Source organism: Botryllus schlosseri, chromosome 10 (assembly GCF_051294905.1).
Source record: "Botryllus schlosseri isolate E-star chromosome 10, Bs_hap1, whole genome shotgun sequence".
Taxonomy (NCBI): Eukaryota; Metazoa; Chordata; class Ascidiacea; order Stolidobranchia; family Styelidae; genus Botryllus; species Botryllus schlosseri.
The window spans coordinates 27,980,129-27,997,988 of record NC_137245.1 but is presented as its reverse complement, the minus strand read 5'-3'; the positions used below and the strand labels follow the sequence as shown (position 1 = coordinate 27,997,988).

The following is a 17,860-nucleotide window of genomic DNA, read 5'->3' as shown; positions in this document are numbered from 1 at the left end:
AAAAAAACTAGGTATAATTATAATTTAGATAAACCTGTGTAGCCATAATCCTAATTCTAATCCACTTTGCACAAAAATGTAGCTATCATTCTAATTCTAGTCTAAATTGAAAAAGTATGCATCTATCATTCTATTTGTAATCTAAATTGGAAAAACTGTGTAACTATCATTTCAATTGTTATGTAATTTGGAAACAATTGTAGCTATCATTTTAATACTGATCCGATCTTGAAAAGCTGAAAATTTTCTGATTGTCTGACCCTGCCTAACTCCCCTTACCCCCCACTCGGTCTACGAACGTAATATTTGCAGATCGCTTCGTCACTGACGTTGACCGAACTATTTTGTTTCTGCCCGACCGAATGGTTGAACGCGCCCGATGACATTACGACCAGGAAGAAGAAAGGAAACGTTTTGGAAATGCTCGTCATTGGTGAGTTTTGGAGACTGAAATTCCCACCCAATGATTGCTAGTCATAACAATGACGCGATGTTCGTTGTGATTTCAGTTATCTGCACCAGAGTCAACCGTTTGTAAATTGAAAATTCGGATTTATTCTGCCAGAATGAGTTTATTTACGGTCGTTTAATGTGGGCTATCTTGCGGACGGCTACCCCCATCACCATGAAATTTTCGCTGCTGCTAGCCAGGGCTGTGGAGTCGGTAAACTTTACCACCGACTCCAGCTCCGACTCCACACATTTTCAATAAACCGACTCCGACTCCTGAGTCTTTAAACGTACCGACTCCGACTCCATCAAGCGAAAATTACCTAGACTCACAGCCCTCCACAGCCCTGCTGCTAGCTGCCGCCATGCTTTATAGAAAAAATGGAAAATTGCACTCCTGCTTCACACAATTTGGATTTTACAGTAAAAAAATACAGCGATACCCTGAACATCAAATCTGATCATTGTGGCGCCCCTTTTTCGATCTGACGCCTTCGTTGGGACGTACCAGGACAGTTTTATGCTATGTTAAAATTTGACGGAATATATGCAATAGGGATGTTCTAAAATAGTTTTTTTCAAATTTTACTGGCTACTTGATAAAATTGTCAGGTTCACTATACAAATGATGCAATTCCAACCTATGGAAGCATTGCTATTTAAGAAAACAGTTTTGGGTTTATTTAATAAAATATACAAAAATTTCAAAGTTTGCTGGCTACCCCATGAAATTGTTAAGTTATATGAAAAAACGATGCACAACAAATTTGGCTCCATTCAAACCAGAAACGAAGTTGGTGATGTTCAAAATTTTAGATTTCAAATCATAGTATTTACGGGGGCAGATCTATAATAAATAGTTAAAGAATTTGCTATTTTTTCATATCCGAAACTCTCTAATCGAAAGACTTCGCTTCTACTGGTTAGAATTGAGCCAAGTTTGTTGTGAATCGTTTTTTCGGACAACCTAACAATTTTATGGGGTAGTCAGTAAAATTTGAATTTTTTTTTTATTTTATCAAATAAATCCAAAACTTTTTTCTTAGATAGCAATGCTTCTATAGGTTGGAGTTGCATTGTTTGTTTATACAACCTAACAATTTTATCAAGTAGCCAGTAAAATTTGGAAAAAAAAAGTTAATTTTGAACAGCCCTATGTATAATAAAAAAAAAACAGATTCATGTATTTGAAGACACTGCTTATATTCAGCTCCAATCCTCAAATCAGGTTTTTTAAGTATTTCTAAAAAAATTTAAAATTATGTTTGTAAATATTCTTATCAGTCTTTCGTTCGTCGGTCGTTCTGCTGTGTCGATCTTCGAAACAACGCAAGAAATCTGCGACCCCGCGCGACGAGTCACCTCGAGCCATCACCACAGACTTTATTTTCACCGACGTCATTCCGAGAGAGAACATCCAAGTCAAGAGAGAGCGCACAGGTATTGAAAAACTCTGCCCACTATGAGAGTTTCCAAAAATTGAGTTGAACTTGACTTGAACTCTGTAACGAGCAGTGAACACGGTGACTAGGACTCCGACTCGAATCTCAAACTGCATATGACAAATGTAACATTTTTTCTCTCTCAGGTCCCACGAACTCGATCGAATTAACTTCCGTCGCCCCCGGCAATGAATCGAGGAGGTACAACCTGCTCTGCTCAACTGCGGAGTCCAAACAGAGACTTTTGAAAAGCGTTCGATTTATTGTCAAGGAATACGCAAAAGTTTTGCAAACAAACGGAGATCCAGAGACGGTCAGTAATAAATGCTGTGTATTTCTACTTTTTCCAAAAACTCGAGTGGGTTTTGCGCACCAAATCTGGCTCAATCCCAGCCAGTGGAAGTAGATTGCTGGGACCCTACTATAGTAAAAAACAATATAGAAGGACAGGAAAGGACGTAGTTTATTTTTGTCCTTGATGTTTTTGCGGCATATACACCGACTCATGATATACATACACACGATCTGCGCATATGCATACCATGAGTGCATGATGTGCATATGACGCTGGACAAGGAAGTGCAGATATAGCCTTTACGACTTTCTAAGTCATGCACCACCCCTCCATGCTATCCCAGTAATGCATGAGCGCCAAGCAGGGAAGCCATGGATACCAGTGTTACTAATCAGGTCTTTGGTCTGACCCGGCCGGGAATCGAACCCACGACCTACCGATCAAGAAGCCGGGCGCTTAACCATTACGCTATCTTGATCCCGCTGAAGAGACTTTTCAGGTTGGATTCCAAATTTTTGAGAGGTTCTAATGCAATTCTCTAATTCAAATTGCAAGTTCACGACCGTGAGCACCCGCCAATTCAATTATGCGTAGATTACCACAGAATTTTTGTTTTAAGCCACAGGTTGGCCACCCCCGGTATTAAATAATCAAAGAATTTGCCTATGTGAATGATACTATTATTTCAAATCCAAAATTTTATACTGCAATAACTTCTCTTCCGCTGGTCGGAATTGAGTCAAATTTGGTGTGTAGCATTTTTTTAGGCGACAGTTCCATGAGGCAGCCAGTAAAATTTAAAAAATTTTATTTTTATTTAGTAAATCCAAAACTTTTTCTCTCATAGCAATGCTCCTACATGTTGGAATTAAGCCAAAATTTGGTGTACAGCGCTTTTTTGGCAAACCAACTGTTTTATCAAGTAGCCAGTAATATTTGAAAAAAAAAAAATTTTTTAACAGAACTACTATTGATAATATTATAAATATTTCTTTTTCCACACAGGTTCAAATCGACACTCCTATTAGCGAAGACGGCCGTACTCCAAGATCCGTAGACTCCATGACATCATCGCAACAGTTCTTCTATCTCCCTACGTCCTCAAACGAAGTCACCCCTCGGACGGACTCTAAATCTCGACGCTCGAAGACAAACAGGCGCTCCGGACTCTACATCACCACAAATCCTCAAAGATTGTCGGATCACAATTTCAAACCACTTTTGCCTCACAACGACGCTTTTTTGGTGTCCGAACAGCAAGAAAATGCAGAACACAACAGTCCAGCGGCCCGACCCAATTCTCTCTCTCAGTCTGTGCCAAATCTGGCTCAGTCTTACGCGATATCAACGTTGGACGACAATTTATAGCAGACTAGATCATTCTCGTTTTTAATTTGACTATTTACAGCAAAATTGGGGTAATTTAAAGTCAAGTCTTAATTTGTGAAATGTTTTTATGTTCTCATCTAATTGAAAAATGATGTCGTTTTAATTCTAATATAATTTGGGAGATCTGAAAATTGTGTAGTAGTCCAATTCTGATTTATGTCGCTCATGTGCAATTTTTTAACTACGTGCCGAATGCAGGATTGAATCTCTACAAAAGAAATTAGCGCAAGAGATTTACCGCCACATTATTGTGTTTACAGCGTATCCAGATCAAAATGTATACTCGTTTTCCTTTTTCTGTTCGAATTTCCTACAATGCGATGTTACCTCTATGCCTTCTAAGCTCGTGTATTTACCTTTTTCCACGTTCTTACCTAATTTATCTTACCCGGTCGAATAAATTTATTTGTCGCCAGAGTAATTCCGTGTGTGTAGGATTATTAATGTTGCAGAGATCGGTGTTAGTTTATTAATAAAGCAACTGGAGATGCCTTTAGGGCTGGGACGCAGGGAGCAAGGCTTCAAATACACACGATGACTTTGTAAGATTTATGCGACATACCCTGGCGACCCAAGCTTAAGTCCTAACGTCGGTAGTTAATTTGGGCAACTCCTCCGCGTGTCGCTGTTCTTAGGCGACAACGAACTCAAAATACCAAAAAAGACGACATTTGGACGTCGTCGGACCAGCCAGTCGAAAAACAGAGCGTTTTATGAAGGTGACGTCAAATTAAGTACGTGCGTAGGCTAAAAAGCCTATTATACAAGCTTCTCGTGTTGAAGAACTTGCGTATGTAGTAAGTTTACCAGCAGTGCTATCAATTAACAAGTCCCTGATCTCTCCTGAATACCATGCAACTATTCACCAATACACGCGAACAATTAAATACGCATTGTGTAGGCCAGGGGTTCTCAACCCGCGGGCCGCAATTATAACTGACACGTTATTTTACATATTAATTTAGCTAATTTCCGGAACTTAGCAGCAAGGACAATATCACCTGACAAATTTTGATGATACAATTTTCTGATTCAACCTTGACCAGATGAAGAGCAAACGCAGTCGATCTTTAATCGCATGTTCTGAAACACGTTGTCGCGCAGCCTACTGTAGCCTAGGACGTATCCACCGACCCCACAGACATTGCATAGCTAATCGTCTGGGTGCATTTCATCAGTGTGGACATATTTGCAGAGGAAATGGTGACTGGGCAAACGTGGGAGGATACCAGCGAAAAACTGACAAAGCTGACTTCTGCAACTATTGGTGCAGGGCCCCAGCCATGGAAGAAAAGAGAAGGGTTGATTGGTTTGCTCAGAAATGGAGACCCCTACTGCAGAAATGACCCCGAACGCCAGACTTCTCTTATCACTGAGAGCTCAAAGTTATATTGGCCGAAAAAGTTACCGTAATTTTATGCTCGCTCGCTCACGCATGGAAACAGGGAGTTCAGTTCCCTGGTGGAAGGGGTTTGAAGGTGCATAAACCGACTAGGCAACGAATGCAATGTTCGCTCCATCGTCGCTGGAAGATACATATTCTAACAAAAAGCAGCAACTGCATAGGCCTACTTACAAACGCTGCCCAGTGTCCATTAATGCTTTAGAATGCATAAAAATGTCCCACATGCCCGTAGACGACTGGTAAATAGGCTACACAGCAGCCTACATTTATAATAGCAGCTCACAAATACATGTTAATAATGTTCTGCGGCCCGCAGCGTCTTTTGCTGTTAAAATGCGGCCCGTTATATACACGGGAAGTTGAGAACCTCTGGTGTAGGCTACAGTGTAAGCGTTGCCATATTTTGGAATCGGGAAACGAGTACTTTTTTTCAAAATTTTCAAACTTAGAATACCGAAGGAAAATCTTGAAAAAATGGTAAATTTTTCCCACTTCGTGGTCGGTTGACTAAAAAATAATCAAGGTAAACTTTCTCGCTTGGCGCCAAAATACAGTTATTCTTCCACATTATCAGTTGGTTGACTAAAAAAATGTCAACTTTCCGGCTCGGCTCCCGAAATTGCCGCCGGAGCGATACTTCAGTGCTGATTTACTGTATCTCGGTCGAATTTGGAGCTAGGCCTATATGTAAACCAAAATTCTCAAAAAATAGGACAAAATCTCAAAAGGGAGGACATTTAGGCGTCCTCAGAGGACATTAAATCTGAAAATGAGGACTAATCCTTCTGAAGGAGGACGATGGTATGGTAACCCAACTATAGTGCAACCTCGGTAACGACGATAGCTATACACCCGAATCAAAATGTCCAAGTCTGTTGTGGAATCTGTTCTGTAATGACACCGATTTTTGGTGATTCAGACCTTTCTCATCTTTTGAGCAGCTGCCGCAGCGCGATAGCTCAGGCCAGCGCTGATAATTTGTTCACCATGCCTATTTCACACGCGAAGGTTCAGGCCAGCGATGTTATCGCGTTCATCAGGCCTATTTCAAACGCGAAGGTTCAGGCCAGCGATGGTATCGCGTTCATCAGGTCTATTGCAAAATGCAAACGCGATAGTTCAGGCCAATGCTGGTATCTTGCTCGCCAGGCCGATTCAAGACGCGGCGGTTCAGGCCAGCGCTGGTATATATGTTGTTCAATATTCACCAGGCCACTGTAGAGGCGACAGTCAAGGCCAGCGAGGATATAGCAGGCAGAGCATTCAATGACTCAATTTCCCGTACAAATGAATAAGAATCTCAGCGGGAGATCGTGTTCGGTTGTGTACAGTCCATTCTTGCTAATTGGCAATACGCTTCTTGCTCATTGACAGCAGACAATGCTGATAATACGAATTACCGAATTGTAGCTTGATATGGTTGATCTACGTATAAGTAGTCTACTTATCAACATTATCGATCAAATTCGTTCGTTACCCGAAGAATTCACGTGACTAGCAGTGAAACTGATTTTAAACAATATTATTATTAGCGATTCGGACTCGTTCGTGTATCGAACGAGTAATGCCGGACTTGGTTCACAACCAAAAGTGCGTTTGTTTGTGCGTCTGTATTATGGATTGTGATAAAACTTTCGGTATACGAGGATCGGCGGGGAGTTCCCCTGAATTCATCAAAACTTTTGCCCCCCAACACTTAAAGTCTGGCTACGCACTGTTCTCAATCCAAACACTCCAACAACCCCATACATTTGAGCGTTACAGGCTGATGCTATGTAGCCTACGTACGTGTGAAATGAGCCCCTATCATGTGACGTTACTTGTACAAAAGTGAAAAGATTGCATTTTCTGTGTAGAGTGTAGAGTGTAGAGTTCCACTCCGTTACGCGAATTTGCGAGTGAATGTGTCTTGCACTGAATACGTTCTATGAAGAGCACCAATAGGGTCCATCAAACCACTAGGTGTCGCCAAACACAATCGCCTCGCACGTCGGTCGTCGGGGTTTCTAAATAAGGAGTTAACGATGCTCTGCAGAATTTGAATAGAACAACAGATTCATTCATTCCATTATTCGACACAAACAAGTGAGTTGAATGCTCCCGAGAAAATCCTTTTGTTAACTGTGATTCGATTTTTCATTCTCGTCAATACACACATAGTTTAGTTTCGACTCTATCAGCTAATCCGCACAATGTCTGCAGTTTCTAAATGAGAAGTCATCAATATGTCCCATTTGTTATGTAGAGATTCAATCGATTAGCGGATATATGAAAGATTCATTCATTCCATTATTCAGCAAGAGGAAGTGAGCTGAATGCTCCCGACAAAGGCGTTCGCGAACTGCGATTTGCACTGTCAAAAGGATTTAGAAAGTAACACGAACATATCACATATCACATATTTCTCGCTCGAACAATTCTGAAATTACGTATGTTCAGTTCTGTTGAATATTACCAATTGTGTCGGATCATGACACCACAAGACTGCGACACAATGAAAATATAGGAAAGCGTCGAAATGACTTGGAGTATGGTCTTGGAAGCCAGACACCCGCTTTGGCGGGTCAGTGATTCCAAAATGTTACCAGAAAATTCCTACTCTTGCTCAAGTCCTACCGTCGGTAGGTAATTTTGGCACCTCATCACTGCGTGTCGCTGTTCTTAGGCGACAACAAACTAGAAATACTAAAAAAGACGACATTTGGACTTCATCTCCTCGGACCACCCATAGGCGCGTAGCCAGTCGAAAAATGGGAGGGGTTTATGAAGGTGCATGGCATCAAATTACGTACATGCGAAAATGCCGATTATACAAGTTTCTCGTGTTGAAGAACTTGTGCAATGATGAGTTTACCAGCGCGCTCCAGCGGTGCTATCAATTAGCAAGTCCCTGATCTCTCCTGAATACCATAGTGAATACCATGCAACTATATTCACCAATACGAGCGCGATTAGTTAAAACACGCATTGTACTGTGGTCATTTACACCAGACCGACATTTTTCATTTTTATTACGTAACTACAGACTTATAGCACGGCCCACTTTTAGGCTTTTTGTAAGACACCGCTTACTTGCGCGAATGAGGTGGCGAAGAGGAGCCTAGATAAACCACCAACGCTGAGGTATACGAATTCTAAAGTCGACCACGGTCGGACTCGAACCCGCAACCCATAGGTGTTGCAGCCGAGGATTATACCACTGCGTATAGGGTTGCATTTAAAACAAAAATCAACTAAAATCAAACATGTTTAAAACAAGGCCCTAATTTAAAACATGATTTTTTTGTTTTTATTAAGCCATTACGTCACGAATATCCAATTGTAACATCATAATGGATTGACATTGACAATTGAAAATATAGGTTAAGTATAGCTCCTTTGACGAAATATCTGTCGGCCCTACGCCCTACTATAACTGTTGAACCTACTATTTTGAGGGTTTCAACCATCCCATATCGTGCGTCGGCTAAATCGGGTGGTAACTGTCCGTAGGCTCATACAACATGTTTTTTGGAAAGTATTTACACAATTACGGCATAATTTTACAACTAAAACAACCACTTTTTAAAGGCCTTTGTTTTAAATGCAACCCTACCATTACGCTATCCCCCCACATCGCGTGCCGCTATGCGCAGTCCATTCTCGCTATAATTGTCAATACGTTTTTCGTTAATTGGCAGCAGACAACACCGATAATACGAATTACCGAATTGCAATTTAACATTGGAGATAGAACGGGCATTTCAAAATTACGGGGCTTAGAGTCTGTAATGGAAGGCGTTCAGACCCTAGAAATCCTCCTCTGGCTACGCGCCTGGAAGGTCACTTTTCTCGTGAAAAGAGGGCAAATCCTCCTAAAAGGACGTACCGTATGGTTGATCTACGTATAAATACTAGGGATGGTGTGAACGTGAGGGTCACGTTCGCGTTCTGTGTGTGAACCTCGGAAATTTAGAGGTTCACGTTCACAAACGAACCTTGGTAGGTTCTGGACTGTGAACCTTTATCATATATTACAATTTTCACTTCATAATAACATCTTTGGTTGAAATTTATTTCATTTCAACTGCAGAGAGAGAGAGAGAGAGTCTTTATTTTCATCGAACCAAAATACATAACAAACGGCAGTGATGGTGGTACAGAAAATATGCGTGCACAGTATTCGGTATTAGATAGGAATGATCGATAAGACCGTGAAGGTCATCTAGTCTGATCACACCAGCATCAAACAGGTACACTTGACTCTGAACAGTCTGGCTGTAAAGAAATGTTTAGTTAAAGGAAAATAGAAAAAAAAATTAAACAATGGTGGCAAATGATCAATGAAGCAATGTCTGGGCGAGGTAGGGCAACAGTGTTAATGTAACGACAAGAGGTGATCAAGTAGGGCTTTTTTGAATCTATTATAGGGCAATTCACGGATATGTGGTGGTAATGCATTCCAGATGATAGGTCCCGAGTAGTCGATAGATCTCTTAGTTAGGTTGCTATTGGGTGGGGGTAGGTAGATGTTTCCTTTCCATGCAGACTACTCTATGCATGGCGTTGGCAGCATAGAAAAAAATCAACACTAAACGAGCATGCATCTCGACAATCTCAAAAAGTTTACTTGCTTTGTTACAAAGGTTTGCTCGAAATATCCAGTTTTACGTTTGTGAATTTAGTGACTCTCTGCTGTGAGCTTCACCCGCAATCACACAATACGAAGAACGAAATACGCTACATGTAGGTAGTCAACGAAGGATAGTTATTCAACCAATCAATGAAATTGATATTGTTGTCTGATGTAAAAAATCTGGCAGGAGTAGGGGTAAATCTTGAATTCATATGTTTATTCTATCATAAAAACCAAATCCGTGCGATTCGGGTGTTGGCTACTGCTGTATAACTTGTTAATTTTGTAATATCGGTAGCAAGTATACAAACCCGTTTTACGCTCTTCTCAATATCAACGTAGCAATATAATAATAGCAATAATCAGACGCCGAATACATTGCCCGTTCTGGCTTAGACCGTTATGGCGTAAGCTTATATTCCCTTGTAAGTACTCGTCGAAATTGTTGGCAAAGCGACGGAAAAGAGTGATTTTATGGGATTATTATATCATTTGATTGGCCCAGTTCGTATATTTGACGACGTTTAAAATGTGAATATGTACTTCAGCGTTGTGGCATTGTGGCCCGAGTCGTCGCTAGGTATCGTGTACATTATATAGGCTGTCACTTCACTGAAATGTACGGTTGGAATTAGCAAAATGACGTCATGAGGTTCACGTTCGCGTTCACACAGAACCTTTCAAAAAGGTTCGCGTTCACACGAACCTGAACCTTTCAGAGGTTCACACCATCGCTAATTAAATACTAATCCGCATTATTGATCAAATAATAGATCATTACTTAAAAATAAATCACGCGACTAGCAGTGAAACTGATTTTAAATAACATTATTAATAGCGATTTGGCCTCGGACAAGTATTGCCGGACTTGTTTCACAACCAAAAGTGCATGTATTTTTGCGTCTGCATTATGGAGGGTGATAAAATTCTCGGTATACGAGGATCAGCGGGGAGTTCCCCTGAACTCATCAAAACTTCGCCCTCCAATATTTTAATTTGCGAGAGTATGTCTCTTGCAGTGAATAAGTTCTGTCAAAAGCACCATTTGCAAATACGATCGCCTCGCACGTCGGGGTGTCTAAATAAGGAGTTAACGGTGCTTCCGGTTTGTTCTGCATAAATTGAATAGAACAGCAGATTCACTCATTCCGTAATTCGAAGAGTCATCAATATGTCCAATTATTTTCTATAGAAATTGAGTCGATCAGCAGATATAGGAACGATTCTTTCATTCCATTACTTAACAAGAGGAATTGAGCTGAATGCTCCCGAGAAAACGCGTTTGCGAACTGCGCTGAACTTTGTCAAAATGATTTAGAAGATAACACTTAGGCTATACATAACACAAATTTCTCGCTCGAAGGATTCTGAAATTACGTGTGTTATGAGTATCAGATAATGACATCACAAGACTGCATGCGATACAATGAAAAAGTTAGGAAAGTGTCGAAACGACTTGTAGTAGTCTTAGAAATCAGATACCCACCTGTGCCCGAATAATATATTACATTATGTTAGGGATCATAAGATCATTCCAGAAACATTTATATTCACAAAAAGCGGAGTTGGTGAAAATACGATGGTTGACCAGTTGAAGACTGTTAACCGCTAAAACAGTGCATCTAACTATATACGATATAAGTTTGAATACATCAATGCACCCTTCGTTTTAGCCGTAATCTGGCGGTAACCATGCGGATACGTTGTGAGGCGGTATATAGGTCAACATGAGATTTAACTGCAGACGCGGAATTGGAATTTTGTTCATTATTATTGATTGGCGATTTGGGTACCTTGTATGCCGGGTGGCGTGGTGTATGTTTGGCACCCCTGGCCTAGAACATTCAAATAAGAGGCATGTACGTACATATACACTGAATGAAAAGTAATAGAAGATAATATTAAAGGGCAAGCGACAAAATGAGCTGGCATGTGACGGCATGCGAGGATGGCTAGTATTTATTCAATAGAGCCTGCTTGTATTTCGATGTCAATGTGTGCAAGTTCGTCGGCTGTTTGATTGCCGTCGGAATTGCTCAAGTTTTATAATCACCCTACATTTTCGAAGACGAAGACTTGATCATGTATATGCACTGTGCCGTTTCTACACTTGCCAATATTGTCGATCAGTTTCATTCATTTAAAAAACTAAACTGACTTTGCATAGCATTAATATTAAAGATTTTTGGCTCGTTCGTGTATCGATTGCGTAATGCCGGACTCTAAAGATCGTGACGAAAAGTGCTTGTGTGTGTGTGTGTGTGTGTGTGTGTGTGTGTGTGTGCATCTGTAGAAAGCAGAGGCGGGAAACTTACGGCACGCGTGCCGGTTCAGACCCGCGACGGATTTTGAGAAGCCCGCAGCAAATTCCAATCTGAACGAAACATGAAAAAGTTTTTGCGTCTCTGATTGAATTCAAATTTGCCAACCTGAGAAAGATGGCCTTGAAACTACTTGTTCTGTTCTGGTTTGCACACATTCGCCGAAGTTAAAACTGGTTATTGACAACTTTGCTCGACGACAGATGTATCATTGACTTCAACAGCTATTGAAGTAGATCACATTAATGGATTCATTCAATACTGTATTCAGTTTATGCTTTAAACTCAAAGCTTACATTGAATACGATTTATTCTTTGTATGGGTGGATAAATATGCGATTAATGTATCGATTCAGGAATTCGTCCCGCCAACTACTTTATTTTCCAATATCCGGCCCGCCGACTAGAAAAGCGGTCCAGCCCTGGTATATAGGGTATAGTGATGAAATTCCCGGCACAAGGATGAAAGGGGAGCTCCACTGAATTCAAGAATTTTCCCCCTCTCCGCCGTATTTTTTTTCTGTCCACGCCCTTGTACTCATGTCCAGAGTTGGTCGACGACGAAGTACTTTTACTTTTCGAAGAACTTCAAGTAGATTTTGCCTACTCGCACTACTTCCTCAAGTTGTTATCATGTCACACTACTTTTACTTCTTCTTCACAGCTTCTAGTTTGTTATGTCAAATAAAGCCTTGGATACTTAGGCCTACTTTTGAATCGCTATTTCTACTTGTATTTGGAAAGAATTTACGATTTTACTTATACCTGTAATTGAGTACGGACGGTGATTGCTGTAACCACCTCTGCTCGGGCCAAACGTTTCAACAATTGAGCGTAAGGCTAATGCTTGACATGTCCGGACGTATGGAAACTATATGATGTGTCACTTGCTCAAAAGTTGAAAGATTGCATTATCTTTTCATCGGCATAGAACTTCACATAATGACGGTAATTCGCGAGTGAATGGCTGTTGCTGTGAATAGGTTTTATCAAAAAAGACAATTCCTATCAGTGGAGTCAGAAATGTCTGCCATTTTATCTTTAGAAGTTGCATAGATTCATAACATAATTATACACAAAGAATTAATTGACTGCTCCCGAGGAAATGCTTCTGTGAGCTGTGATTCGATTTCTCTTTCTCGTCAATATGCATATAGTTCAGTTTCAATCAAATAATCCACGTCCCAACATGGGGTTGTAAATGAGGAGTCATTATTATGTCCCATTTTTTTCTGCAGAAATTCAATCGACCAGCGCAGATGGATGAACGATTCATTCATTCCATTATTCAACGAAAGGAAGTGAGCTATGAATGCTCCCGAAAATATGCATTTATGAGCAGTGATTGGCTTTGGCAAAATGATTCGATAATAACCCATAAATACCGAGAGTTGCTGACGATATCACAAAGCGCTCGAGGTTGCCATTGCATGAGGTCATGAGTGATCACTGATCAGTAACCAAGTACAGTAGCTGGCAACTCTGGAATTCGGCGTCTATTTCTTGGAGGTAAATTTGAATCAACGGTAATCGTGCCTTATTAGTATTTAATATGGATCATGATTCCGTTTTAGCGTCGATATTGAATTCGCAAAACGAACGCACAAAAAAACATCACATACTCTTTGAAAATGTTGCTGAAAATTCCGATTCTTCTCATGTGTTGGTTCCTGATTCAACCGCACTTCGGAGGTAGGAAGAATTCGTGTTGGTATTTGAATTATAGTTGTAATTTTATCTGTTTTTAGCGAAATTTTGCGTGAAAAAATACGTCAACGGTAAATGGATCATAAAGGGAGATTGTGGGGTTGGTATACATATAGTTTTACGTCACAACTGGAAGTTCTATATTTTTTTCGTATTTTGAAGGGTCGAAAAAGGATGTCTGCGCTGCAGAAGCAACTCAAAATCAGAGCAGCAGATGAGAAGATAAAGAAGCTAGAGAATCGCATTGCAAACGGGAAATGGGTTGTGAGTTGAATTCAGGGTGGTAACCAATAAGTCACAAGGTCCCGAGTCGCAAGTCGGTTCTACTTTTTTAGTTTTGACTCGAGTCAATTCGAGTAGAGAGAATTCATAGATTTCTGTAACTTTTACGAATTCCATTGCAGGTTTTCCAGCGAAGAAAATATGGAAACGTTGATTTCTTCCGAGGCTGGGACGATTACGTGAACGGATTCGGGAATCGCGATGGAGATTTCTGGCTAGGTGGGAAGGTTTTTTATTGTTTGATCGGTTCTGACCAGGGTTGTGACGACCAAATTTAATTTTTGGTTCAAATGAGTCGCGGCACGACTCGAAGCAATTTGTCTTAGAATCGACAAGACTCTTAAGAATGAGAGGCTTGAGTGACTTTTATTCCCGGCAAAAGCCGCATGCAATATTTGCAGCGGTTTCAAATTCGACTCCCACTCGAGTCATTGCCCATGGTTCCTGCATATGACTCGAGAGTGATTCGATTTGAAACCGCTGCAAATATCACATTCATGCAACACATGCGCAACGCACAACGAAATAAGTCATGTTTTGTGGCTTTTGGTTTGCGGTATCTATGTCTATTTTTGTTATAACGTACTTTCTTCAGGCCTAGAACCGTTACACCAAATGACGAAGACAGGGAACATGGAGCTGAAAATCAAAATGATCACGAGGAAAAAAGGGGTTCATTGGCTCGCTAAATACAGGAGGATTTATGGATCAGAACTCCGCCCCCCGATCTCACCCGATTACTTTCCAGTTCCTTCAGCACCGGACCTGGATCCGACTCCTACCGACTGCAGGTATCCGGATACTCCGGGAATGCGACCTACGATGGTCTCAGAGCTCACAACAATCAACAATTCTCTACGAAAGACGCGGATCACGATTGTTATTCGATGCGGAATCGCGCTTTTGAGCACGAATCAGGCTGGTGGTATAACTACTGCGGCCCGAGCAACCTGAACGGAAATTTCAACAAAACAGGCTTGGGAGGATTCTCGTGGTACGACGTGTACGATCCCCGCCACCTGCGCTTCTCGGAGATGAGATTCCGCAAGAGAGCGTGAAATAACTGTGACGTGGCTATTCGGTTGTGTCGTCACACACGTCTTGCAAAGCGACTCGATATTGTTAAATCCTTCCTGGGTCGCCTTATTTAGAGTTTTTATAATACACTTGAGTTGCAAATGGTGAGTTTTTCTGCCACGCCTTGAGTCAAGTTTGCAGGCCTAAGTGGTTTGGGTTGTGTTTATTTCACTTATTTTAGGAGGAGGGGGTTATCGCTATGCTGCTTGACTTCTTGGGAAAAATTATCCTGTATTGCGTAATTTCCTTGCTGTGTGCCGGGAAGATATATAATTTTTGGCGATCTCGTCAGAATGTCCGTGTATGGCAAAGTAACAAATTTGACAGCTCTGCAGGAAATAGGTTACACAACGGAACCTTTCGAGTATGTCATACCCTACCAGTGTATCGACCGCGTAATGCCGGGCTTAGTTTGCAGACAAAAGTGTGTTTTGTGCGTCTGCGTATAAAGAGTGCTGCTGATATTCTTCGTACAATGATCGGCGGGGAGCTCCCTTGAGTTGCGAGACATGCAGTCAGATATCGAGCTCAAGCAATTTTTAAAAGTGAAGATTTACTTGAATTTTTGAGTCAAGTTCCAGAGGGAAAGTATCCCAACTTGATACCCAATGCCCAGAAAAACAATTCTCTATTGCGATCAACTTATGCGTATGTGAAGCACTTTTTAGCAAAATGGTTTGAATCAAAAATCATCATCATTGGTTTATTAGCAATTTTATCAGTTCAATACACCACAAAAATGCGATACAATGAAAAGACAGGAAGATGTCGAAGCGACAAGGAGTAGTCTATGGAATCTGACACCCACCTTGGCCTAGGCGATGTAAAGAGGAGGCATGCACACTGAATGAAAGTAAAGAAGATAGTATAGAAAAAGAATGCGACAAGAAATAGGGCGGCATGTCATGGGAAGCGAGACCGATAGGTCAGTCGTGGTCCGGTAATCTTGAGGATGGACTGTATTTATTTAGTAGTAATTGCTTGTATTTCGACTTGAATGTGGACATGCTCGTCGACAGTCGGATGGCCGGCGGGATACTGTTCCACACATCAGGTCCGGCATATTTGATGGAGCGATGATCTTTTCGGTCGATCATATGATATTTGGACGACGTGGACGCGCGTGTGTTGTACTTGTGCGCTTTTGATTCAGAGGTAAAGAAGTCATTGAAATATTCGGGGCAACGACCGCAGTGAAACTGATACATAAACTTGGCGATTTCTAGTTTCCGCATATCTTCTATGTTTAGGACGCCGAATCTCTTCAGCAGCGACTTATTGGATGGGCAGCCAGGCCCCTTCGGGGCCCTAGCTATGATTCGGAGTACTTTATGCTGTAGTTTCTGCAGTGGCTTGAGTGCAGTTTTACTGGCAGCCCCCCAACAGAGGATGCCATAATGTAACTTCGATTGGATTAAGGATTTAAAGAGTATCAGAAGAACCCATGCTGGCATGAAGCGCCCAAGGCTGTAGAACAGGCCGCACTTCGGTGATAATTTAGTTTCTAGGGACTGAATATGACTCTTCCAGGACATGTTCGAGTCCAGTAAAACTCCGAGATATTTGGCATTATCTGTGTTGGAAACGGGCTGGCCAGCGATATTAACGGTTAGGTTATTTTTTGAATTTACTGTCAGCAATTGCGATTTCGAGGCGTTTATGCAAAGGTTGTTCTGGGCCGTCCACTCATGGACTTTGGGCATTTGGTCACCAGTCAGGGCATCTAGCTCTGCCGTCGAAGATGCGGAAGAGAGGAGGTGAGTATCATCAGCGAACAGTGTGGTGTTCAATGAGGAGGTTTCAAAAATGTCGTTGACATATAAGGTGAAAAGGACCGGTCCAAGTACTGAGCCCTGGGGCACACCACAGGTCACCGGGTGAGGAGAGGACAAGGTGTCTGAGATCGCAACCATTTGTAGGCGTCCAGTGAGGTAACTTTTCATGAGCTCAAGTTGTGGGCCCCGAAGTCCGTAACGCGCCAATTTCGAGATGAGAATTTTATGATCTACGCAGTCAAACGCTTTTTTTAGGTCGAGAAAAATGCTACATCCCACATTTCGCTTCTCTGAGATATCAACATCACAAGCACTTGACCGATGACCATCTCAAGCAGCTGCTGCGTAATGCATTCTCTCCAATTACGCCTCGCTTTGACACACTTCTTGAAGCTCAAAGCCAATACCAAGTTGGACATTAAATTGATTTGTGTATTTTTTCTTGTTAGTGTTGGTATTCGTTGGTACGCGCTTTCATGCTTTATCATTTTTGTTATACCTAATGAGTGTATACGTGCGGCTCCAAACATACTCAGAAATTTGAAATGCGGCTCCGACACCAAAAAAGGTTGGAAACCACTGCTCCATATTCTCACTGACTTGGATTACTTAACTCGGTGTGGAATTGCAAATGACTCGACTTGACTCGAGTCAAAACTATAAAAGTGAGATTGTCTTCAGACTCGCAACCTTGTGACTTGGTTACAACCTTGTTCGGCCCCTACATTTTCAAACGCATTACTTGATCATGTATCTGCACTTACATAAATTGTTGATCAATTTCATTCATTCCCTTTTAAAATACTATGATAGAATGGCAAACCTACTGTCCGTAAGTAGTAGTATTGACCGCCCGTGATGTGGCAGGGGTTCTTATGGGCCCGCTGGTGATTCGCCGTGAAAACATGTGTTGGTGATTCGGCCTGGATTCCTAGTTTGCTAAATCTAGGAATCACTCGTATGCAGCACCGTAACTGCCGCACCCCAACCCCCCCCCCCCAATTGGGGCGGGCCGAGCTCGAAGGGGGCCCAAAATTATTTCGTGAATTAGCATAAATCCTTGAGTATTTTTTAAAATTTATGCAATTTTTTCAAAAATTTT

At 41.4% G+C, this 17,860-nt stretch overlaps 2 protein-coding genes across 5 annotated transcripts in view; both read left to right on the top strand.

Moving 5' to 3' along the window:
- The window catches only part of LOC145447879 (rho guanine nucleotide exchange factor TIAM2-like), a 29,317-nt gene extending 25,320 nt beyond the window's left edge, over nt 1-3,997 (top strand). For all 4 annotated transcript variants that reach the window (XM_080326147.1, XM_080326148.1, XM_080326150.1 and 1 more), the window contains 4 exons: nt 313-433; nt 1,735-1,890; nt 2,039-2,205; nt 3,193-3,997. In XM_080326147.1, the coding sequence (XP_080182273.1) occupies nt 313-433; nt 1,735-1,890; nt 2,039-2,205; nt 3,193-3,555 (807 nt within the window). In that variant the 3' untranslated portion in view covers nt 3,556-3,997. The remainder of the gene's footprint in view (nt 1-312; nt 434-1,734; nt 1,891-2,038; nt 2,206-3,192) is intronic.
- A 9,305-nt stretch (nt 3,998-13,302) lies between these two features.
- Nucleotides 13,303-15,026, top strand: LOC145449139 (angiopoietin-related protein 6-like). Its single transcript, XM_080327606.1, has 7 exons — nt 13,303-13,426; nt 13,492-13,609; nt 13,666-13,724; nt 13,787-13,888; nt 14,029-14,125; nt 14,502-14,601; nt 14,655-15,026. The coding sequence occupies exons 2-7, from the start codon at nt 13,549-13,551 to the stop codon at nt 14,962-14,964; spliced, it is 729 nt and encodes a 242-aa protein (XP_080183732.1). The 5' UTR covers nt 13,303-13,426; nt 13,492-13,548; the 3' UTR covers nt 14,965-15,026.
- The last annotated feature ends 2,834 nt before the right edge of the window (nt 15,027-17,860 follow it).